The following is a 26,525-nucleotide window of genomic DNA, read 5'->3' as shown; positions in this document are numbered from 1 at the left end:
AATAATTCCAATACTCTGTTGAATCTAAGTCTCGTTGCTGATTTTAGAGAAAATGATTTCAGTTTTTTTCCCATTTACTATGATGTTGGCTACAGGTTTGTCATATATAGCCTTTATACGTTCCTTCTAGTCCTAGTTTCTTCAAGGTTTTTGTTGTGAAAGGATGCAGAATTATGTTAAAAATTTCTTCCTAAATCAGTTGAGATGGTCATGCAATTTTGTCTTTGATTCTGTTTTTATGCTGTAATACATTTATTGATTAATTCATGTTGAACCACCCTTGCATTCCTATAATGAAGCCAATTTGGCCATGGTGTATGATCATTTTAATATGTTGTTGAATTTGGTTTGCAAGTAATTATTGAGAATTTTTGAGTCTGCATTCATTAAAGAGACTGACATGTAATTCTCTTTTTTGCTGTGTTCTTCGGTTTTGGATAGAATGAGTTTGGTAGTATTATTTCCCATTTTATTTCCTGGAAATGTTTGAGGAATATTAGTGTTAATTCTTCCTTAAAGGTCTGGTAGAATTCAGCAGTGAATCTACTGGGTCCTGGGTTTTTATTTGTTGGGAGACTGTATTACTGCTTCAATCTCATTGCTTGTTATAGTTCTCCTTAAGTGATCTATATCTCTGGTTCAATTTTAGTACGTCAAATGCATCTAGAAATTCATCCATTTCTTTTAGATTTTCCAGTTTGTTTGAAGATAGGTTTTCAAAGTATTCCCTCATTATCCTCTAGATTTCACTGGTATTTGATGTAACCAATCCTCTTTCAGCTCTAATTTTATTAATTTGGTTATTTCCCATCTTCTTTTTATTCAGATCACCTAAGAGTTTATCAGGTTTTTTTTTAAAAAACCAACTTTTTGTTTTGTTGATTCTTTGTATAGATTTTTTGTCACTATTTCATTAATTTCTGCTCTGGTCTTTATTATTTCTTTCCATCTGTGAATTTGAGTTTGGCTTATTCATATTTTTATAGGAGCCTGACGTGTACCAATAGGCTATTTATTTGAGATCTCCCTAGTTTTTTATGTAGTCACTCAGCTATAACCTTTCCCCTTAGCACTGCCATTGATGTATACCAGACTCTGGTATATTGTGTCTTCATTTTCATTAGATTCTGGAAAGTTTTTGATTTCCTCCCCTATTTCTTCAATTATCCACTACTCTTTCAACAATGTGTTGCTCAGGCTCCATGTGTTTCAATATTTCTTGTAGTCTCTTGTGCTATTAAGTTTGATTCCATTTTGTTCTGATAGAATATAGGAACTTATTTCAATTTTCTTACATCTACCAAATGCTCTGTGTCCTAAGATATGATCTATTTTAGAGGAAATTCCATGGGCTGCTGAGAAGAATGTGTATTGTGCATCTGCTAGATGAAATGCTCCATAAATATCTGTTAAGTCCATTTGGTCCATAGTGTTACTTAAATCTGAGGTTTCTTTACTGTTTTTTTTTTTTTTTTGGTCTGGATGATTTATCTATTGGTGAAAGTAGACTATTGAAGTCTCTGATTATAATTGTGTTGGAGTCCATCTGTGCTTGCAAGTACCATTTGTTTAATGAAGTTAAGTGAACTGACATTTGGTACACATATGTTAACAATTATTAGTTCCTCTGATTTTTTCCTGTAATAATATGAAGTGATCATCTTATCCTTTCTAATTTTGGTTTAAATTCTACATTTTCAAATGAGTATAACTACACTTATCTGATTTTCAGGTCCATTTCCTGAGAAAAAATTTTTTCTATCTTTTTACCCTAGGCCAATGTTTGTTATGTTCTGGAATATGCATTTCTTATAGGCCACAAATGGTTGAGTCTTGTCTTTTGATATAATCTGCTAGTCTATGTTTTTTTTTATTGGAGAATTGAGACCATTAACAATCAGTGTTAATATTGAATGGAATGTAGTAATTCCTACCGTTTTGCTGTGCTTGTAGTGTTTGATTCCTTCCTAGTCTTCATTTGCAAGTCTACTCATTTGGTGAGATTTACTTTTCCTATATTTTCATTGTTACATTTATCTTCATCTTCTGTGTGTAAGACTCCCTCAAGTATTATCTGTAGTGCTAGTTTAGTAATCATAAATTGTGTTAGTTTTTGTTAGCATGGAGGATTTTTATTTCTCCTCCAGTGATAAATGATAACTTTGCTGTGTAGACTAATCTAGTTATTTTCTTTAAGGGTTTCAAATACACTATTCCATGCTCTCCTTCATTTTAAGGTTACTGTTGAGAAATCTGCCATAATTTTGATGAGTTTGCCTTTATATGTGACTTGATACTTGTCTCTTACAGATTTCAATATTCTCTCCTTGTTATGTACATTTAATGTTATGTACATTTAATAATATATGAATGCATGTGGCTCTTTCTCAGGTTTTGTCTGTTAGGTGTCCTAAAAGCCTCCTGAATCTGAATGGCTATCTCTTTCTCAAGATTCGGGGAAATTTCTTTTTATTGGATATATTTTCTATCCATTAACTTGCACCTCTTCTTCTATGCTCATTATTTGTAAGTTTGGTCTTTTAGTGGTACCCCAGAAGTCTTGCCTGTTCCATTTATATTAGTTTATTTTTTTTCTTCATCTGACCATTCTAATACATCTACCTTGTCTTCAAGCCCTGATATTCTGTCTTCTTTAATCCACTGTTCTGGAAACTTTCCTGTGAGTTTTTCATTTCCAGAATTTCAGCCTTATTTTTGTATCTTTTTAAAATTCTGCTTTCATATCTTGCACCATTTTTGTAATGTCATTCAGATGTTTATTTGTATCCTCTTTGAATTCTTTTTTCTTTTTGTATGTGTCTTCTTTCATTTTTTGATCATTTTTAAAATCATGCTTTTGAGTTCTTTGGGCTTTCTTCCTTTTCAGTATCTTTAGTGTCTGTTTTGATCCTTGAAGGTGTCACATTGAATTGTTTTTCTCATATTTCTTGTGTTTCTATATTGAGATTTATATGTCTGAGGTCAAGTTCCTTGGTTGGAAGTCTTAATCTCCAGTGGTTATCAGTCAAAGTACTCTCAATGTTCAGGCAAGGGAGGGAGGGTTGCAAAGTAGTTTCTCACCACTGCATAGCACCATAGGCAAGATTTTGTCTGCATGTCCAGAGCATCAGGCCTGGTCTCCAGCACCACTCAAATAGAGAAGTAGCTGGAGTGTCTTGTGTTTCCTTGTGTATGGGTCAGTGTTATATGAGTGCTGAGAACAAGGCTCATCAATGGTCAGGTTGTCCACTTCTATGCTGTTTCTACCCTAGGTGCTCCCTTTTTATGTACTGGAAGTCACTGCTGGCCACATGGTGCTCTTTAGTCTATAGACCACACAAGTTCCCACTTGCTACACAGGTCCCTCCAAATGGGGCCCATGGAGCAATACATATGCAACCATAAGGGTATCCCCTAAGTGTATCTGATGGTAGGGGGAAAAATAGGACATGAGCTCTTCACCAGTGGTAGAGAACTGACTCAGTTGCTCCATCTTGTAGAAGGTATGAGGCTGAGGGATATCACATGAGGCCCAGGTCATGTGCTCTGAGCTCTCAGCTCCACTTGACAGCAAGCCCACAAAGCCAGCAGATAGCTCCTGGCTGCTGAGCACTATGTCAGCCACAGGCTTGGTGCTATTCCTGCAGTGATCCCCTGGCACTGAGGCTTGTTCTTGATAGGGAGAGTGGGGCCACCAACTACCAAGCATCTCACTACCTGTGCTTCTGGTGCTACCTTAATTTCTTAGCTTGTTCATGTCAAAGACTCTCCTCTCCTCAACCACTTCTCATGGCTGTGTCTTTCCCACCATAGTGATCATGGGCTGCAATTGTTTCTTAAACTTCTGAGTACCCTGGCTGGGTCAGTATCAAAGCCTGCTTGGTCACCAGCAGATTGAGGAGCTCCTGGAATCTGAGCTCTCTGCTGTTGGAGGCTAAGTGCTTTGTTTTCTAAATTGTCCTCAGACAAACAGCTTTCCCTGGGTAGGGATACCACCTTCTCTTCTTTTTGCTGCTTCCTGGGTTTCTATCAGGAACCCTGGGCTCTTCTCAGTCAAAACCTCTCCTCTCTACATCTGCCTCTGGTGGCAATATCCCATGTGGACATTGTGGCCAGGAGTCCCAGATCTCCCTGGGAGTGATTTTTCACATCCCCTAGGTTGCTCAGTATCAAAGCTCACTTGCCTACAGGCTGTTTTCAGGAAACTTCTATAATCTGAGCTATCTGCCAATGAAGGTGAGGTGCTTTGTTTTTGAAACTTTCCACAGGCAATAGAGCTGCTATCACTGGCTATGGTAAGGACAGCAAACACTGCACTGTTCCCTTCCTGGGCTCCCTTTAAATTCTCAGCTTGCCCCTCATCAAAGCCTCTTCCTCTCCATAATCATCTCCTCTCATACCCTGTGGCCATGTGTCTCAAGATGACCTGAGCTATGATTGCTCCTTGTTTTCAATCTCAGTCTCAATTGAGAGGCCTTCTTTTAAGATGCTAAGGGTCTCAAATCCCCCATCAAAGGACATGGACTGGAAAGCTGGATTAAAAGGTAAAACAAAATGATTTGTTGTCTACAAAAAATGCACTTCACTGACAAAAACAAACATTGGCTTAGGGTGAAAGGATGAAAAAAGATGTTCCAAGAAAATAGACCCTGAAAACAGGCAGGAGTAATTATACTTATATCTGATAAAGTAAACATCAAAACTAAATTGGCTAGAAGTGACAAAGAAGGCCACTCCATACTAATAAATGGAATAATACATCAAGAGGAAGTAGCAATTGTTAACTTATATGGACTCAATGTTGACACACCCAACTTCATTAAACAAACACTACTGGACTTAAAAGCACAGATGGACCCCTACACAACAACAGTGGGAGACTACAATACCCTACTCTCACTAAAAGATAGATAGTCCAAACCAAAATTCATCAGAAAAACTTCAGAATTAAATAATACCACAGACCAAATGACCTTAACAGAAATCTACAGAGTATTTCATCCAGCAGTGGCACAGTACACATTCTTCTCATCAGCCCTGAAACTTTCTCCAAAATAGATCTTTTAGGACACAAAGAAAATCTTAACACATATAGGAAAATTAGAATAACTCCCATCTCCTGTCTGACCTCAACATAGTAAAACTAGAGTTTGACAACAAAACAAACTGCAGATAATATTTCAAACACAGGGAGACTGAACATCACATTGCTGCATGCCCAATAGGTCATCAAAGAAACAAGAGAGGTGATCAAAGATTCCTGGAATCTAATGAAAATAAAAACACAACCTAACAGAACCTACAGGATAGAGCAAAGGCAGTGCTAGGGGGAAAATTTATAGCCATGAATGCGTACACTAAGAACACAGAAAAATCTCAAATAAATGACCTAATGCTGCCTCTCAAATGCCTAGAAAACCAACAACAAGCTAAACCCAAAACCAGCAGAAGAAGAGAGAACAAAAATAAGGGCCAAAATCAACGAAATAGAGATTTTTTTAAAGCCCTATACAAAGAATCAACAAAACAAAAAAGATAGTTTTTTGAAAAGATAAATAAGATTGATAAACACTTAGCCAATCTGTCTAAAAGGAGGAGGGAAAAGACCCAAGTTAAAAAATTAAGAAATGAAAAGAGGGATATCACAACAAATATGAATGTAATCCAGAGGATCTTTAGAGAAAAGAATGGTGAATATGGCCAATGTATTTCTTTTTTTTTTTTCCCTCACCTTCATTTTCCCCTCCCACAAGTACCCACCACTGTACCTATTTTACAGTCCTGCCTTTCATTATTAATTCCAAAGTCAATGTACTCTTCCCTCACAATTCTTCCTTTGAAGAAGTGAGGCCCAGAAAAACAGAGAACTCTCTTTATTCCACAACTGAAACCAGAATCACAGCCTACACTTGCTCAAGCTGAGGAGCTGTTGTCTTTCAATGGAATTGTCTTTGATTACATGTAGAAAGATTAAATATTCTCATGGATTAGTGAAAAGGGGAAGAAAAGGAGTGCTTGACTTTATTTACTAAACACTCAATAGACATATGACAAATAAAATGAAACTTGGAAGAAATGTTAAAAGTGTGTTTTCACAAAATGGAAGTATAGAAAATTTTTCTCAATTCTTTGTTTTCTAACTAGAAAGTTTATGTCTAGATTGTGTTATCCTTTGGAGTTATGTATAGATTGCATGTAAAATGATAGTTCCTTTTATGGTATTTAAAACTTTTAAATTCTTGATCTCATAATATATACAGATTCTAGAAATGGGCGGAGGGAGGTAGAATTAGGAGGGAATACATTTTCCATAGGTTCTGGGCAGATGGAAGGTTTGAAGCTAGGTAGATCCTTTAATTTAGTCTGATTGTGAGCTAAAGAGGTCTATATTCTATTGACAAATGTGTTCCAGAAAACACTAGGAACATTTACAGCTTGAAAACTCAGTGGTTGAAGAGGCCCTTTGTGGTGTGATAAGGCAGTTGAGGTGAGGGATGGCTTGCTAAGCCAAGGGTATAGAAAGGACATACTTGTCTGTGAAGTGTCTCTGACTCTAGGAAGATGCCAGCCTCTGACTGTGGCCTCTTTCAGATGCTAATGGCTCCTTCTCCATTTGGTCCCCTTCCTGACAGGTCTTAGCTGCTCCAAGCTTGTATTACCTACAGGAATACATTCTGAGGGAAGGAGCTGGGTTGTTGCCTTTACAGAAAATCAGAAACAAGATTCTCAGATTTCTTTATGATGCAATATAATGAAGCTAGAAAACAACAAACATGAGGCTGATGAAATTATTCTCAAATTATTTGTTTTTAGGTGATTGAATATTTCTATGGTTTGTTAAGCACACGAGGATACACAAAGAGGTTTTGGAGAAGCAGAGTTAGGGATCTGACTTTGCAGCAATACAGCCTCATGTTGCCACACAATTGTTTCAAGTTTGGGATGATGTAATAGCAGGGAGGTAGGGGAAGATTTGTGGCCTGAAGCAGCCTGAATTGCGTAGATATGCATAGGAAGATGAAAAAATATATATCACCAACTCTAAGGTATCTGCAAATTCTTGAATGGCATAATCCAATCCCTTGCCTTCAGGTTGAAGTAAATCTAGCTATTTCTAGGTAGGATCTATGCTGTGTTAACAGCTTCCGTAGTATATTTTTCTTAACAGAATGATGCCCCAAACTGGGTCCTTTGGGTTGTTTTGGCAATGGCCAATGTATTTCTATACATGTGTGAATATGGAACACTGAAACCTGTCAAAGTCATTTTAAGAATGGAAATGAGCAAGAGAAGGAATAATGGAGGAGATGAACCAAACCAAGCACATTGTATACACATATGGAAATGTTACAACAAAACTTCTGTACAATTAATATATAGTAATAAAAACATTAAAAAAAAAGTTGGCACCTTATTTCAGTTCTTCAAGGTATAGGGAATGAAATGTCTTGTTGATGGTAGCCTATTCTGCTAGGGAAGTCACTGTCCCATCAAATCTTCATATTTGGGTTAAGGTTTGTGGGAGTTATGGATTTTGTCCCACAGCTAGTTTTGCCAGTCTGATGTAGAGGCTACCTGGCTCATCTTGAGGTAGAGGCTTCAGATTTCTCTACCCCCAGGGGACCTGGAGCTAGACCTGAAAACTGTTTCATAATTTATTCTCTCACCTTTCTGTTTTGTCAATTTTTCAGCTATCCTGTCCCTCTCTCTCTTGTGATTCTCAATGCTCTTTCTCTCTTTTCTCTTCTGAATTGGTCTTTCTAATTCTCCAGACTCTTCTCATTCATGGGTCCTGATGAAGAAAACTTCTAGTCTTCCACCATAGCAGCTATTCTCCCATTTGTTCAGTGTATTTTCTTACAAAAGTTGTATGAACAACTTTTCACAAATTTTATATCTGCTTTGTCATTTTTCCCATGTTACTAAACTGTTCAGTAGAAGTTTTGATAGTGGACATTCTTATTTCTATTTTCTAAAGAGAAATATTAAATATTTCATCATTAATCATGATAGCATTTATGCACATTGACTTCATCACATGAAAATTGCTTTTTCATTTGAAGATGCTCAGTAATTAAATGGTTCATTATGATTGATATTGCATTTTATTAACATTGTTCGATCTCTATCATGATCATAGTTATTTTTCTTTTATATGTATGTGTGTAATATGTTGTCTAATGTTGTAACCACACTTATACCTTAAAAATCAAGGTAAAAATTCTTTCCTTTTTAAAATTTGGTGAGAATTTTTTTTTTGACAGTTCTGTGGTTTGAAATCAGGGCCTTATGCTTGCTAGGCAGGCACTCTTACCACTTGAGCCACTCTTCCAGGTCTTGCTGGGAAATTTTGTATAATAAAATTTTAAATTAAACATCAATGATCATAGCAGTCACTCATATATTCCTAATTATATTGGGTTATTCTGAAGAACAATTCCCATTAATCATTTATTCATTATACTTATTTTTCAGATGGGAAGTCAAAAATGCAGAAAGATTAATTGATTATTTAAACTAACCAAAGAAGGGTAAGTACTTTATAATTATATGTGAGAACCCTATAATTTATTCATGATAAACATAAGTAATAATCACAATAGCCAAGTTATGGAATCAGCCTTGGTGCCCATCAATGAAAGATTGGATGAAGAAAACGTGGTATATATACACAATAGAATATTGTTCATCACAAAGAAGACTGAAATCAAACTGGAGATCATCGTGTTAAGCGAACAAAGCTAGACTCAGACGGAGAAGAATCACATGTTTTCTCTCATATATGGAATTCAAGGGGTTGGACAGGACATGAAAATAAAAGGAAGAATAATAAGAATTTGGAAGAAGAAAAGGTTGGAGGAGGGGTGATAAGAAAGGGTAATAAAGGGGTGAGTATGATGAAAGTACATTGTATGCAAGTATGGAGATGTGATAAGGTAATCCTTTATTTTCCACAATTATTATATCCTAATAAAAGCTTAACAAAAATACTTGAAGAAGTTTAAAACAAAGAAAAAGAGTAAATGGTAGAACCAGAACCAAAATGTGGACAATTTAACTCTCATGCAGACATGATTACAAGGACACAATAAGCCTTCTCTTATTTAGCACAAAAAATAACAAGTGATAAATTCCACATTTGCAACTGTGACCAATAATCCTTGGAGAATATAATATGTCACAATAACTTTAGAAGCATAAAAAACTTTGTAATAATAATCACCTCTTTCTAACTTTTAGTTTAAGGGCAGCATTGGCTACAGAAAATGCAAGGTTTACAATACTGATCGTGGGATCACCACTGTTCTTGCATTGTGTGTAGTTAAGTAAATATTAAATGAGTGTTTCATATCTTTTGTGTGAAAGTATTAATGCTAGTTATGATGACAAACTGGAAAAGTGCATGGCTCACAATAGGAATTCAGTATTTGTTAAATGAATGAACACCTTTTTCTGCAAATTGTGGGTTGTAATCTGAGCAGAATACCATGCAGTCTTTCAAATATAATAAATGCATATGCATTTAGCTTCAGAAGAAATCTTTGGAACAATGTAAGTCTTAAATTTTATAAGCATATATTCATAATGTTATTACTGAAAAACTTATTATGTCTATGAAAGACATAAAGAGAACTAAAAAATTAGGAAAAAAGGGCTTACATTCATTTCCACAGATTTGTAAATTTGTTACAAGGACTTACTAAATTTTGGCAGCCTGCACCACCTTGTGAGGTCTTCAGGCACTGTTGGTAGACACTTTTCAAGGTCTCTCAGCAGACCTTTTTACTATCGTGATCATAATGGATGGTTGAAATAGCTGCTCAAAATCTGAAATTCAATATGCAGACCTCAGTTACAAACAAGATAAATATTGATGTCTAATTTTCCTGAAGGTCTGACAGAGAGGCTCAATTATATTTTACAAAATTTTAATTTTCCTGTTTGCCTTTCTGATAAGATGTAGCTAGCAAAGTGCCTTGTGTAGAGTTCAAACTAGGTGCAACAATAGTACTTGGGAGCCTGGCAGGCATTCAACTTCCTGGGTGCCACCTGAGACCTTCTGAATCAGGATTTCTGACTGTGGGGCTTAGGTCCCAGATTAACAAGCTCTCCTGGTGATTTACATATCTGGTAAAGCTTCACACCCACTGAGCTAGGAACAACAAAACCCCATGCTTACTTAGCCACTCTCCATTTGTGTGGAAATTTTAATGGCTCTTAGTCCCAGGAGCAAGAGGGGTACAGAAAATGAGGTCATTTTTGTCATTCAGTTCTCATTTCAATTTCTAAAGATGCCTTCTTTCAAAAACCCTAAGTAAACCTGTTCTCGGGAGAAACAACATACTGTTAAAATCTGTGTGATTTCATCAGAAGTTGGTGAGAAACTTCTCACACACCCAGAACACTTGTGAGTTTTCCCATCTTGAATAGCAAAGGGAAAGATTTTATAGAAATTGTGGCAAAACTTTATATTCTTCAAATTAAGTTTGGGCAAGCAAGCCTCTTAATTCTAACAAGGACAGAAGGTAACACTAATGAAAATGAGCAGATTAATGAAGTCCATATATTTAGTTCATGAGAAAACCAGTAAATTGATAAAGGTTAATATTTTATATGTATATGTATATAAATAAAGCATCTGAAAAACATTCTTAAATAATCCTTGATGTCAGTAGGAGACACAAAGCCGTAGATGGATAAATGTTCAATGTAATGATGGCATTTTTACCAAAATTCCTTCATGCGTTTTATTAATATTGATAGATTTTAGATGTAAAGAAGTGGTATAAATGACAAAGGCTAAGGGATGAAATTTATATCTCACTTCCGTTATATAAGTGTTGTGGTAGTAATAGTTCCTATTAAACTATAGATTAAAATGCTTGACTTCAAGAAGATTAAACTAATTTGTAGATTAAATGAATTTTATTTGTTGATACCTGCCTAAATGCCTGCCTTACAAAAGTGAATGTTCAAAATTATTTAATGTTTTTATTTTTCCATCTGTTAATAAATATGTATACCAACTTGGCATATTAAAATATTATATGAAACAAAAAAATTAAATATGGACAAAAGCTCTTTATAATTTTAAATTTTAATGAAAATTGTCATAAAAAGTATAATTTGGAAAGAGAAATTGTGTTACACTATAACTGATATCTAATTTTCCCTGCTTTCTATAAAGGAGTGTGAGGTCTTGATAGAAACAATAAATCTGAGAGTACACTAGATGAATTAAATTTGTGACTCATATTTACAGATTACAAATCAAGAGACTTTTGAAGCAAAATGAAAAAATTTTAGTTAATTCAAGAGCCATTTTTATTGCATTCTAAAAACCAATCTCTGCCAGGCAGTAGGAAATAGAAAAGGAACGCTCATATACCAATTGCATTCTTCACAAAAAGTAGACCTGAGAGAGGCAGAGAAAGTCTCAACAAGAGAATTTGGAAATGAATTGAAAAAATAAGGAGAAACACTAACTCAAAAATTAAGGATTCTCCTATGTATATTTTCTCAGAATATGATTTATTCCACCGCAAAAAAATTAAGTGACTTTTCACACAATTAAAAGAAAATCCTAAAAGACTGATACAGCAGTTTTTCCAGTTGTTGGCTAGAATTAAGACATAGAAGGAAAAACAGTCAAAAGTCTGAGATTCCTTATTAATGACTCATCAAACCTCACATACTGTTTGAGGGGAGAATACTTCATTACTTCCATCCCACAAAGATCAAAACTCAGGATCATGAACTGCAACTTGCTTTCTCTCCTCTCTAAAATGGAGTCTCTTTCTCAAGCTGTATGAGTATTTGAATACTTTCCTTCCACTTTAAAGACACCCAAAGGTAATCAGTTTTTCTTTTTTGACAAGTGTCTTTACTTATAGTAAGTGGGTCAATAATTATTTGATCACATCCCAAACAACAAATTGTATGAAGAAAAGATAAAGCAAAGATTCAAATAGAAGTTCCTTGATACCAAAGGTATTCCACAAAATCAAATTAGACACCTAATTTTGGAGAGATCTATATTTTCTGTACAAGCATATGTTTTATCTTATTTCAACAAAAGTCAATTAAATAAAATGGTAAGTGGAAGACAAATGACACTACCTATTTTGACCCATGGCTCCATAATAAAAGAGCCTCTCACTATGATGTTCATATTGTTGCCAAGAAGGAAATTACTATGAATACCCTCAGCTAACCCATGCTTATATATCAAATACCATATTTTCTAATAAGGGCCATTACTTGTGCTAAAATAGGACAGTGTTCTAAACAAATATGAAACATCCAATGTTCAGAAACCGCTAATCCAAAACAACTCAATACATCTATGTCAATAACTTTAAAGTAAAGCATGAATTCAACAATGTTGAACAGAACAGTGTTTATTCACAGGGCAAACCAACCAGGTTTTAATTGAGAGGAGTAGGGACTAAACCAGATTTAGCTTCAACACTATAGTTTTGTTAGCATAAGCCCTATGTGGACAACAAATACATATTTCACTTCTGGTTTTTCAATGTCAAGGACATAGCTGATAAGTAATAGACACTTAAACAATAATTGTGAAACAATGATAAACAAATGAAAATGTTCTTTTAGTATTTTCCCATATCCCATTATTTTCCAGCTGCTACCACAATTCATATTTTCAAAATGATTTTCAGAAATGAAACCACAGTGAGTGGATTCTTACTCAAGTGGTATTCTGGCAATCATGAGCTGCAGATCTTACATGCTTTTCTGTTCTTGGTGATGTACCTTTTGGCCTTGACAGGTAACTTCATCATTATCACCATCACAACACTGAACCAGCATCTCGAATCTCCTATGTATTTCTTCTTAAAGCACCTTTCACTTCTGGACTTTTTTTTTATTTCTGTCACAGTACCCCAATCTATTGAAAATTCCCTAATGGACAATGACTATATTTCATATGGTCAGTGCATCCTTCAGGTTTTCTTCTTCACGTCTTTGGCCTGGGCTGAAGTGGCCATTCTCACAGTGATGTCTTATGTCCACTATGTAGCCATTTGCTTCCCACTGCATTATGAGGTCATTATGGATCCTAGAAACTGTAAATGGCCTGTAATAGCTGTGTGGCTAAATGGCAGTATCTCAGGAATCTTGTACACAACAGTAACATTTTCTATTGCATTCTGTAAAGACAAAGTTATACATCAGTTCTTTTGTGATGTCCCTCAAGTGGTCAAGCTCTCCTGCTCCAATGATGACCTTCAAGTGATTGAAGTGGCTGCTTTCATGACTGTGGTAACCTTTGCCTACTTAATCTCCATTGGCCTCTCCTATATTCACATATTCTCCACAGTACTAAGAATACCCTCTGCAGAAGGTCGGTCTAAGGTCTTTTCTACCTGCCTGCCTCACCTTGTTGTTGTCTCATTTTTTCTTTCCACAGGAGTGTGTGCATATCTAAAACCAACTTCTGACAACCCTTCTGCTTTTGACCTTATGCTATGTATATTTTACAAAGTAATACTCTCAACTCTCAACCCTATTATCTACAGCCTAAGGAATGAGGCAATGAAGCAAGCTTTAAGGAATTTACTGTTAGGTGGAGAATTCATAGATTTAAAAAAGTGTGTTGTGTTGTTAGTGGCTGTACAATTATACACATGCAAATTTTTAATATTGGAATTTCTTTAATACTTAATGGTAATGAAAAGCAATGTCACTTTTATGTAAATAAACTGTGTAATATTACCATTTTGATGATATAAACACATTTCATTACCTTAGTCATTGAAATAATTTAGTGCCTTTAAATTAAGTAAAAGTCGACAACTGCAACCTTTTAATGTAAGTCTAGTACTTCCTACCCCTCCCAACAAAGACATACACAACCACATACATATACATGAATAGTCTATCATAGCACATTTTTTAAATGACTACAGGGGAAATATTATAACAAAAAATAAAGTGATAATACTTACCTACAATGCAACCCACTAAAGAAGTCATATGTCCCTTCAACGTTTTTATTTCAAATATTCATTCAAATATTTTGTCTTTTTATATACCAGTTTTACATATTAATACAAATTTGTGTTCTATTACTATGTATAACTGCAGAGTTTACCTATTCTCTTGAATAAACAGTATTCAATGTAATTCATATGATAATGCAAAACTTCAACTATTTATATGTATATGTATAGTTATTTTCCAATTTTTTACTGTTATACTTCATGGCAAAAATTAAAGTTCTTGGGGGGAGAGGGAGGGGGTGGAGTGGGTGGTAAGGGAGGGGGTGGGGGCAGGGGGGAGAAATGACCCAAGCCTTGTATGCACATATGAATAATAAAACAATAAAAAAAAGAAAGTGGTTTGAAACATCAAAAAAAAAATTAAAGTTCTTCTCTTCACAATTCTAGAGAATGGAGTTGTTCTAAAAAAGTGCACAAAATGTTCAACTGTTTACCTAATTTTCACATACCTTTTCAAAATTTATCATTGTATTGTATAATAGCTAGGCATGGCTGTGTAACTTCTTAGATCTCACATGATTTTATTACTTAATAGAACTAGTATTCCTAGAGAATGTGTCTGGCAAACAAAATGCCTTAAAATATACACATCATTGGAATTGTGAGGATTTTTTTATAATGGCAATACCATACCTTTCCTAAATTTTTTCAATGTGTGATAGTTGAAGAGATTAAACATATTTATACTGTTTACTTTCCATATTATTCATTAATTTTATACATTGTCTTATTTTATAAAAATTTTTATGAGTATTATAATTTCTTGTTTTATAGTGGTAAAACAATTTTCTCAGTCTCACTTCATTTCAATTCTCAGGCCACTTATTATTTTATACCAAGGAAGTTGAGTATGAATTTTTAATACCTAGAGCAACACAGACTTAAGCCAGTATTAGTTATCAAGACATAACCATAAAAAATATCAATTAGATCCTCTACTGCCTCAGTTATTAGTCTTTTCAACCTTTCTCCTCTAATGCATTAATCATATATGTTTAATTTATTTATTTACTTTAAAACATTTTATTAGCATATATTATTTGCATAGAGGGTATTTCATTGTAACATTTCCATATGTGCTTACAATGTACCTTGGTTATATTCACTCTCTCCATCATTCTCCCTCATCTCCCCATTCTTAATACAATTTCAACAGGTTTCTTTGGTCTATTCTCATAGAAGTATACAAAATATATTGACCTTATTCACCTTCCTTCAGCCTCTCCATTCACCCTCATCATTTTGTCTATTTAGTTACACATCAATGAAATATTTCAAAAATATTTTTGGAATATTCCATTTAGTAGACTATTATTTTAATAAGCCTACTGAATTAGAAAACAAGTATATCAATTTCTATTTTTATTCCAAGCTTTCAATTTATTTTTATTAATCTATTATTAGTCATAGATTAATGTCTAAACAAGTTACAGAGCATTGATCACTGCATTATTTGGCATTCTTTGAACTATAAAATACTTTTATTGCCTTCTGTTACTCTTATAGATACACTTTGCATGTTTTGTTTCATTTTAATATCATTCTTGTTGAGTTCAATAATCATTCTAAATGTATAAAATAAATTGGAAAATGTGCTCTGTGAAACTAGTTTGTTTTTCCAATGAATTCTAAAAGAATTTTAACTGAATTGAAGAAGTACTCTCCTGTTTCAAATTTGATAAAATTTTCATGCCGAATGGATGTTGCTGTGCATGCAATGCAGCTATTGTTAGCATCATACAGTTTTTATTCTATCATCCATCATTCATTCCCATGACTTATTTGAATGCCAATTAAAAATTCTGAAGTGACAAATTAGAGAAAGTGTCCATTCTCATGTTCTTTATATTCTATACTGTGATGCTTCAAATACTCAATCCAATGCTCTATAGCTTTCCATATGAAACCATGAAGGCAGTTCAGAAGAAGGTACTGTGAAAAGAAAATTTTTCTCATAGAATAGTGTTTTCAAAATCCACCCTAAACTCTAAAGAACCACTTAGATTAAAAGGAATTATTATTATTTTCCAAATTGAAAGGGGTAAGTCCAATTTTCCCCATGACTCTTTGATTTTTCTTTATGTAATTTTCAGATACATACATGTAAGATACCTTGCTTCTAAAGCCTTCCTTCCTTTCTGAAATTCAAGTGTTATTTTATAGCATATTTTAGGAATTCCTTTGAAATAAAAGAGAAAGGTAATTAGTTATCACCAACATAATATAAAACTGGTTTTAACAAATGCATCCCAGACTGCCATTAGGTAAAACAAATTGATTTATGTAGTAGTATATTCTTTGGTTTGTGATTTCCAGTGGGTTCCCAAGATTCTGTTCTTTATTAAGTATCAACAGTGTTTCCTTCCTAATAGATATTATAACATCAATTTCAACCATTTAAGTCTCTAGGAAATGTCAGATACTTAATAGGCCTTTGCTTCCTACCCTTAGCAAACAACCATTCTAGCTGTGACATGTTTCTCCCATTCTATTAATGATGAAAATAAACATAGGGGAAATTAATTACCTTGAAGTTTCTCAAGTAGAAAAATGTTAATGTTGTGATTCAAACTGTTTTTCTTACAGCTTATTTATTTACCTGTCAGTGAAATTGCCTTGTTTCCAAAATGTGAGTTGATGTATATGTACATCATCCTATAAAATAGCACAATATGACTATAATTTATTAATGAGACAGCCATCTTCTCCATCACTGAAAATATTTATATTATATCATCTCCCCACTGATACATAAATTAGTATGGAAAGATGTTTTTTACACAGTTAGGCAGGGATGCCTCCTGTGCCAGAGAAACAAAACAAAGAGGAGTGGCACATGAACAGCTCAAACCTAAAACCTATGAGTGCCTAAAGTCAAATACTTTAGATGTAAAGGTCTGCCTCATTTTGAGGTAATGTAACTTTTTTTAAAAAGTCTTATAAGCCACAAGAGGATAAAACCAGGCAGGTGCCATCAATTGTGAATTAAATAAAGTACATGCTCTAATGAGTGTGCAATCACTGAGTAATGGAGGAGGGTTGCATTTGATTAATCGTTCTATAAAATCAACACATGCATACATGTGAATGAAGTTTTTCATTGTTTGTAAAGATTGTGCATTTTTCTCTTCCACTATGGAGTTGACATTATGGCAAAGTTTTATTATTGCACTATTGTACAACCCTGAAGCTTCATCAACAACTCTTTCTTTATATGCACATCTCAAAAAGTATATGTTACTGAACAGGTTATATATTATTTGTATGCAGACCACAAGTTTCCAGACTTGATTGGAACTATGGAGGGTGCTGAAGAGAAGAAAAAGAAGGTCTAAGCTGCGCCCAAAACCCTTAAGGTTCCTGCTGTGCCAGAAACCCTTAAGAAAAAGTGAAGGAGAGAATTCCAAGATGGCAGCTAGAGGGAGGAAGCAGAAAGCGAGCCTCCTATAGTGAAATCTTGGAGAGACACTGGAGACACACCTTGCAGGCAAAATCACCTAGAAGGAGCAAAACTTTGACCTCTCCACACCTCCAGCCGGCACAGAGAATCTCCACTTCATGTTAAATGGAGAAACCAGGAGGGCCCCCGGGGCACTAGATGCCTGCACCCAGACGGCTTGGGAAGATGTGGAAAAGGTGAGCTAAGTGGTACGCGGTACTCCCACAGACAACCCTGAGCCAGAACAGCGTAGCCCCCTGGACTGACCACCCGGAGAAAAAAGAGAAACTGAGTAATAAGCAATAAGAACAACAAAGAAACGTTGCAAAGAGGGTGGGGTGTCCTGAGCGCAGAAGAGGGGGGGAGGGGAATCCTTCCCAGAACTGTAAATAAACAAGCTGGGCCTGGCTGGAGAGGCTCTGGTGGGAGTGGGGGAGTGCACCCAGCAAACAGGAGCGGGAAAGCTTGTGAGAGTGGTGGAGGGAGGAAAACTCCACAGGAGATGCGGGAAGACCCACTTCCTATGTGAGCTGTAAACAAACACACCAGCTGGCAGGAGCAGCAGCACAAGCCCAGCAAGCAGGAGCAGGAAAGCTTGTAAAAGCAGCGGTGGGAGGAAAACTCCACAAGAGATGGGGGAAGACCCACTTCCCACATGAACTGTAAATAAACATGCAGGCCTGAGAAAGTGGGTGCAGTGTCACCTTTCCCAGTGTGCTTAGAAAGGGGAAAGCTTGTAGCAGCGGCTCATGCACAGGAGAACTCTGAGTAAACAAAGCCTGTGGGGCCAAGTGAGTGCTAAGCTGACCCCAGAGATCTGCATAAATAATGCCTCCAGCAACATCAGGTTGACAGCAGCGGGCAGGCAAGCCACAGCCGCAGATACCATTCACAGAACTGTCTCCAGACTCTTTTTTTTCTCTCTCCCTACCTTTGATGAGACAACAACCAAAATACACCTGCATGCTGAAAACCTTACTAAAACTGTATTGCATTTGAACTTGGGACACTTTGTGGGGTTTTTTTGGGGGGGGTTTTGTGTGTGTGTGTGTGTGTGTGTGTGCAGTTTTGTTCTACTTTATGTGTCCCCTTTGATGAGACAACTACAGAACAACAACTGAGGCACCATCTCCAGGACTGGAGACTGAGATGGACACCAAAATTATTAAGACTGAAACTTCATTGCATTTGAACTTGGAGGGTTTTTTTTTTCATTTTGTTTTATTTTATTTTATTTCTCTCTCTATTTTTTCTTCCATTTACTTATTTTTTATTTTTATTCTTATCTTTATTCTTTTTATTTTTTAATTTTGATCCTCTCTCTGTCTCTCTAATGCCTTTTAAGCTTATGGTTAATTAGTACACTGTCTCTCCCTGTTTATATCTTTGAAACCATTTTTGTTTGTTTCTTTGCTTTGTTTTTTTTTTCTACTTGATTATTTGTCCTTCCCTTTTCCTTAAACTTCTTTGCTTTCCATCCCCTCTCACCTTCCATTCTAAATATCACTAGGGTTATTATTATAAGACAGAAAATATTTAATTGCAGACAGTTCAGGGACAATAACAACATCAAGGGCAACAATGGGAAGATAGAAAAAATAGGAAAACCAGTTTCCCCACAGCAAAAAATTAGTACAGGAACCATAGGGAAATGAAGAAAACAAATACTCAGATCCAGACTCCAAAAAAATGAAGATAAACTATGCCAAAGAACCCAATGAAGTTCACAAGAATAATTTAAAAGAAGACATACTACATGTACTCAATAAGAATTTTATAGAGATGATACTGCATATGGTCAACTAAAATGTACAGGAGACACTCAAGAAATTCCAAGACAACAAAAATAGAGAATTTGAAAAAGCAAAAGAAGAAATAAAGGAAAACAAAGAAGCACTGTATAAACACCAAAGTGAAACAGAAAACATGATTAATAAAGAGATAAGTGAACTCAGGACAAAAATAGACAATATTAAAGTGGAAACCACCCAGATATGGAAAACCTCAGAAAAAAGAACGAAACAGAACTGCAAAACAAAACGGAAGGCCAATCCAGCAGAATAGAACAAACAGAAGACAGAATCTCAGAACTTGAAGATGAAATGGTAATTAAAGGAAAAACCAAAGAACTATTAATTAAACAACTCAAGAGCTGTGAAAAGAAAATGCAAGAACTCACCAAATCCATCAAAAACCAAACTTGAGAATCATGGGCATCAAAGAAGGAGAAGAGGTGCAAGCAAAGGGAATGTGTAATATATTCAACAAAATAATAACAGAAAATTTCCCAAATCTAGAGAAAGATATTCCCATACAGATGCAAGAGGCCTCCAGGACACCAAACAGATAGATGAAAGTAGAACTACCCCACAACATATCATCATTAAAACAACAAGTTCAGAAACTAGGGAAAGAATATTGGAGGCTGTAAGAAAGAAAAAACAAATAACATACAAAGGTAAACCCATCAAAATCACAGCAGACTTCTCAACAGAAACATTAAAAGCAAGAAGAGCGTTGGGTGAGATCTTCCGGGCACAGAATGAAAATAACTTCAACCCCAGGATACTCTACCCAGCAAAACTATCATTCAAAATAGATGGAGCAATAAAAGTCTTCCATGATAAGCAGAAACTAAAACAATATGTGACCACAAAGCCACCACTACAAAAGATTCTTCAAGGGATTCTGCACACAGAAAGTGAAACCCAACTTAACCATGAAAAGACAGGCAGCACCAAACCACAGGAAAAGAAAAAGCAAGCAAGTAGAGAGTACCCTCAACTTAGGTACACACAACCAAACCTTCAAACAACTAAGACAACTAAATGACAGGAATCACCACATACCTATCAGTACTAACACTTAACGTTACTGGACTTAATTCACCCATCAAAAGGCACCACTTGATGAAATGGATTAAAAAGGAAGATCCAACAATTTGTTGCTTACAGGAGACCCATCTCACCAACAGAAATAAGCATAGGCTTAGGATGAAAGGCTGGAAGAAGATTTACCAAGCCAACGGCCCCTGAAAACAGGCAGGAGTAGGAATAATTATCTCTGACAAAGTAGACTTCAAACCTACATTGATCAAATGAGATAAAGAAGGACATTTCATACTAATCAGAGGTGAAATAGACCAAAAGGAAATAATAATTATCAACCTGTATGCACCCAATGTCAATACAGCCAATTTCATCAAACATACCCTGAAAGACCTAAAAGCATATATTAACTCCAACACAGTGGTTGTGGGAGACTTTAACACCCCATTATCATTAATAGATAGGTCATCCAAACAAAAAATCAATAAAGAAACCATAGATCTAAAATATGCAATAGATCAAGTGGACCTAGTAGATGTCTACAGAACATTTCATCCAACCTCTACACAATAAACATTCTTCTCAGCAGCCCAAGGAACCTTCTCCAAAATAGATCATATACTAGGGAACAAAGCAAGCCTCAGCAAATACAAGAAAGTAGAAATTATACTGTGCATACTATCTGATCACAATGCAGTAAAAGTAGAACTCAACAACAAAAGTAAAGACAAAAAACATGCAAACAGCTGGAAACTAAATAACTCATTACTTAATGAACAATGGATCATTGAGGAAATTAAAAAGTTCCTGGAAGTCAATGAAAATGAAACACAACCTACCAGAACCTATGGGAACAGCAAAGGCAGTCCTGAGAGGAAAGTTTATAGCGATGAGTGCATATATTATAAAGACTGAAAGATCCTAAATCAATGACCTAATGATACATGTCAAACTCCTAGAAAAACAAGAACAAGCAAATCCCAAAACAAATAGAAGGAGAGAAATAATAAAAATAAGAGCTGAAATCAACAAAATAGAAACCAAAAAAACCATATAAAGAATTAATGAAACAAAAAGTTGGTTCTTTGAAAAAAATAAAAAGATTGATAGACCCCTGGCAAACCTGACTAAAATGAGGAAAGAAAAAACCCAAATTAGTAGAATCAGGAATGCAAAAGGGGAGATAACAACAAACACCATGGAAGTCCAGGAAATCATCAGAGACTACTTCGAGAACCTATATTCAAATAAATTTGAAAATCTTAAAGAAATGGAAAGATTCTAGATACATATGATATCCAAAACTGAACCAAGAAGAAATTAATCACCTGAATAGACCTATAACACAAAATGAAATTGAAGCAGCAATCAAGAGTCTCCCCAATAAGAAAAGTCCAGGACCTGATGGATTCTCTGTTGATTTCTATCAGACCTTTGGAGAAGAACTGATACCAACCCTCCTTAAACTGTTCCATGAAATGGAAAGGGAGGGAAAACTGCCTAACACATTTTATGAAGACAGTATTACACTTATCCCAAAATCAGGCAAAGACACCTCCAAAAAGGAGAACTATAGGCCAATCTCCTTAATGAACATTCATGCAAAAATCCTCAAAAAAATAATGGCAAACTGAATTCAACAACACATCAAAAAGATCATTCACCACAACCAAGTAGGCTTCATCCCAGGGATGCAGGGATGGCTCAACATACAAAAATCAATAAACATAATAAACCACATTAACAGAAGCAAAGACAAAAACCACTTGATCATCTCAATAGATGCAGAAAAAGCCTTTGATAAGATCCAACACCATTTCATGATAAAAGCTCTAAGAAAACTAGGAATAGAAGGAAAGTACCTCAATATTATAAAAGCTATATATGACAAACCTACAGCCAGCATTATACTTAACGGAGAATAACTGAAACCATTCCCTCTAAAATCACGAACCAGACAAGGATGCCCACTATCTCCACTCCTATTCAACATAGTACTGGAATTCCTAGCCAGAGCAATCAGGCAAGAAGAAGGAATAAAAGGAATACAAATAGGTAAATAAACTGTCAAATTATCCCTATTTGCAGATGACATGATCCTATACCTTAAAGACCCAAAAAACTCTACTCAGAAGCTTGTAGACATCATCAATAGCTACAGGAAGGTAGCAGGATATAAAATCAACATAGGAAAATTATTAGCATTTCTATACACTAACAATGAACAAACTGAGAAAGAATATATGAAAACAATTCCATTTACAATAGCCCCCAAAAAAATCAAATACCTAGGTGTAAACCTAACAAAAGATGTGAAAGACCTCTACAAGGAAAACTATATACTTCTGAAGAAAGAGATTGATGAGGACTATAGAAAGTGCAGAGATCTCCCATGCTTATGGATTGGTAGAATCAACATAGTAAAAATGTCGATACTCCCAAAAGTAATCTACATGTTTAATGCAATTCCCATCAAAATTCCAATGACATTCATTAAAGAGATTGAAAAATCTACCGTGAAATTTATATGGAAACACAAGAGGCCACGAATAGCCAAGGCAATACTCAGTCAAAAGAACAATGCTGGAGGTATAATGATACCTGGCTTCAAACTATATTACAAAGCAATAACAATAAAAACAGCATGGTACTGGCAGAAAAACAGACAGGAAGATCAGTGGAACAGAATAGAGGATCCAGATATGAAGCCAGACAACTATAACCAACTTCTCTTTGACAAAGGAGCTAAAAATATACGATGGAGAAATAGCAGCCTCTTCAACAAAAACTGTTGGGAAAACTGGTTAGCATACTGCAAAAAACTGTAACTAGATCCATGAATATCACCCTATACCAAGATTAACTCAAAATGGGTCAAGGATCTTAATATCAGACCACAAACTCTAAAGTTGATACAGGAAAGAGTAGGAAATACTCTGGAGTTAGTAGGTATAGGTGAGAACTTTCTCAATGGAACTCCAGCAGCACAGAAACTAAGAGATAGCATAGATAAATGGGACCTCATAAAACTAAAAACTTCTGTTCATCAAAAGAAATGGTCTCTAAACTGAAGAGAACACCCACAGAGTGGGAGAAAATTTTTGCCAGCTACACATCAGACAAAGGACTGATAACCAGAATATATAGGGAACTTAAAAAACTAAATTCTCCCAAAACTAATGAACCAATAAAGAAATGGGCAAGTGAACTAAACAGAACTTTCTCAAAAGAAGAAATTCAAATGGCCAAAAAAACACATGAAAAAATGCTCACCTTCTCTAGCAATAAAGGAAATGCAAATTAAAACCATGCTAAGATTCCACCTCACCCCTGTTAGAATAGCCATCATCAGCAACACCACCACCAACAGGTGTTGGTGAGGGTGTGGGGAAAAAGGAACCCTCTTACACTGTTGGTGGGAATGTAAACTAGTACAACCACTCTGGAAAAAATTTGGAGGCTACTTAAAAAGCTAAACATCAATCTACCATTTGATCCAGCAATACCACTCTTGGGGATATACCCAAAAGAATCTGACACAGGTTACTCCAGAGGCACCTGCATACTGAGGCACTATTCACAATAGCCAAGTTATGGAAACAGCCAAGATGCTACACTACTGATGAATGGATCAAGAAAATGTGGTGTCTATACACAATGGAATTTTATGCAACATGAAGAAGAATGAAATGTTATCATTCACTGGTAAATGGATGGAATTGGAGAACATCATTCTGAGTGAGGTTAGCCTGGCCCAAAAGATCAAAAATTGTATGTTCTCCCTCATATGGGGACATTAGATCAAGGGCAACACAACAAGGGGATTGGACTTTGAACACATGATAAAAACAAGAGCACACAAGGGAGGTGTGAGGATAGGTAAGACACCTAAAAAAATTAGCTAGCATTTGTTGAGAATGCAGAGAAACTAAAGCAGATACATTAAAAGCAACTGAGGCCAACAGGAAAAGGGGACCAGGAACTAGAGAAAAGTTTAGATCAAAAAGAATTAACCTAGAAAGTAACACACACGTACAGGAAATTAATGTGAGTCAACTCCCTGTATAGCTATCTTTATCTCAACTAGCAAAAACCCTTCTTCCTTCCTATTATTGCTTATACACTCTCTTCAACAAAATTAGAAATAAGGGCAAAATACTTTCTGCCGGGTATCGAGGGGGTAATGGGGAGAGGGAGGGGTGGAGTGGGTGGTAAGGGAGGGGGTGGGGGCAGGGGGGAGAAATGACCCAAGCATTGTATGCACATATGAATAATAAAACCATAAAAACAATTCAAATTCAAGGTAAAAAAAAAAAGAAAAAAGAAAAAGCTTAGGAACTTTGCAGAGCTGAAGGTAAAGTGCCTGGGTAAGAGGTTTGTTCAGAAAATACTTCGAAAAGCAAGAAGGAAGCTCATCTATGAAAAAGTCAAGCACTATCACAAGGAACTGAGATTCGCATGGCTAGGATGGCAAGAAAAGCTGGCAACTTCTATGTACCTGCAGAACTCAAACTGACATTTGTCGACAGAATCAGAGATATTAACTGTATGAGCCCAAAGGTCTGCAAGGTGCTGCAGCTTCCTCACTTTCTCCAGATCTTCAATGGCTCCTTTGATAAACTCAACAAGAATTCAATTAACATGCTGAGGATTGTGGAACCATATATTCCATGGGGGGGGGGGTACCCAAACCTAAAGTCAGTAAATGAACTAATTTACAAGAGTTGTCATGGCAAAATCAGTAAGAAGCGAATTGCCTTGACAGATAACTCTTTGATTGCTCGCTCTCTTGGCAAATTTGGCATCATCTGAATGGAGGATCTGGTTCATGAGATCTATACTGTTGGAAAATGTTTCAAGGAAGCAAGTAACTTTCTCTGGTCCTTCAAATTATCTTCTCCACAAGGTGGTATGAAGAAAAAGACAACTCATTTTGTAGAAGGTGAAGATGCTGGCAATAGAGAAGATCAGATCAACAGACTTATTAGAAGGATGAACTAAGACGTCTACTGTGATATTTTTCTAATCTAGTCAGTTAATAAACAGCAACTGCTGGACAAAAAAAGAAAAGTTTCCAGAATATATTAAGTACTCACTCAAATTAAGAAGAACATAAATGACAAATTAGAAAATTGGCAAAGAATAAAGGGGCAATTTTATAAAAAAAAAAGTATATGTTACTGAACAGGTTATATATTATTTGTAAAATTTTCCTAACTGGAAATAAACAAAAAAAGTTTAAAAGTACTATGAAATCATTAGAACATGTACTGTGCTATATATAAATGTACTTCATGATATTTTTCTAATCATATGTATATGATAGTATCAAATCATATTACTGCAGTAATGATCTTAATGATTATGTCATAAAATATTTCCAGATCAATATGTAAAAATGTTTTAATGACTATAGAATGCATTTACTGTACTCCCTATTTCCAGTGATTAGCTTTGTATCATTATTCTAAAGAACATGTGTTCAACACCTCAATCCATGAACATATTTGTACATGCCTATGATTAACTCTAGGCTTCATGTCATGTGATAAACTGCCTCCTCTGCATTCTCCCATCTCCCGCCTGTGTTCAATGTATCATTACATCTCCCTTGATGCCCACTGATCTGCTTTATCTCTTGTAAAACAGAGTTGTCTAAGGAATGTATTATTAATACTAAAATGTAGCTAGATGAAGATATTCCTCTCACTGAGAGAATTTTTACATTCTCAAGGGAAAGAGTAATATGGTACTAAATAAAGATGATTAATATAGAATATCTTCTTTCTTTGAATGTGATAATTTAGATTTAAGAAGGAACATATCCGTGGATCCCCATAAACAGCTATATTTCAATAGAATGCACTATCTGTAAAGAATGATTCTATTCAAACATGATTAGCTACTCAGGCATTGCCAATGTGCAAGGAAAAAAAATGCTTCTGAATAATTGACAACTTAACTTTAAGAGCTAATACACATCAAAAGTATAATTGGATGCTTCCCCTATTCATACTTTGTTCACTCTTCCATTTGTTTGTTCATTTACTTTTTTGAATTCTCAAGTATATTTCTTTTTCATTGTTATTGTTTTTGTTTTTATTATCATATTATTGTTGTACTGGGGGTATTTTGTGACATTTACAAAAGAGCTTACAATATATCACATTTGAATTCATTCTCCTTTGAATCATTCATTCTTCTTTATCCCCTCTCCATCATTCTCCTTTA

General features: G+C 35.3%; 1 protein-coding gene and 1 pseudogene across 1 annotated transcript; both read left to right on the top strand.

The window, feature by feature from the left end:
* Positions 1–12,672: 12,672 nt before the first annotated feature.
* On the top strand, positions 12,673–13,683 carry LOC141425883 (olfactory receptor 14J1-like). Its single transcript, XM_074084818.1, has one exon. It carries the CDS (start codon positions 12,673–12,675, stop codon positions 13,681–13,683), a length of 1,011 nt encoding a protein of 336 aa, XP_073940919.1.
* Positions 13,684–17,326: 3,643 nt separating this feature from the next.
* LOC109703028 (large ribosomal subunit protein uL30-like) lies at positions 17,327–25,343 on the top strand (annotated as a pseudogene).
* The last annotated feature ends 1,182 nt before the right edge of the window (positions 25,344–26,525 follow it).

The sequence above is a fragment of the Castor canadensis genome, chromosome 8 (assembly GCF_047511655.1).
Source record: "Castor canadensis chromosome 8, mCasCan1.hap1v2, whole genome shotgun sequence".
Taxonomy (NCBI): Eukaryota; Metazoa; Chordata; class Mammalia; order Rodentia; family Castoridae; genus Castor; species Castor canadensis.
The sequence above is the reverse complement of the archived record's forward strand: the minus strand, read 5'-3'. Positions and strand labels throughout refer to the sequence as shown.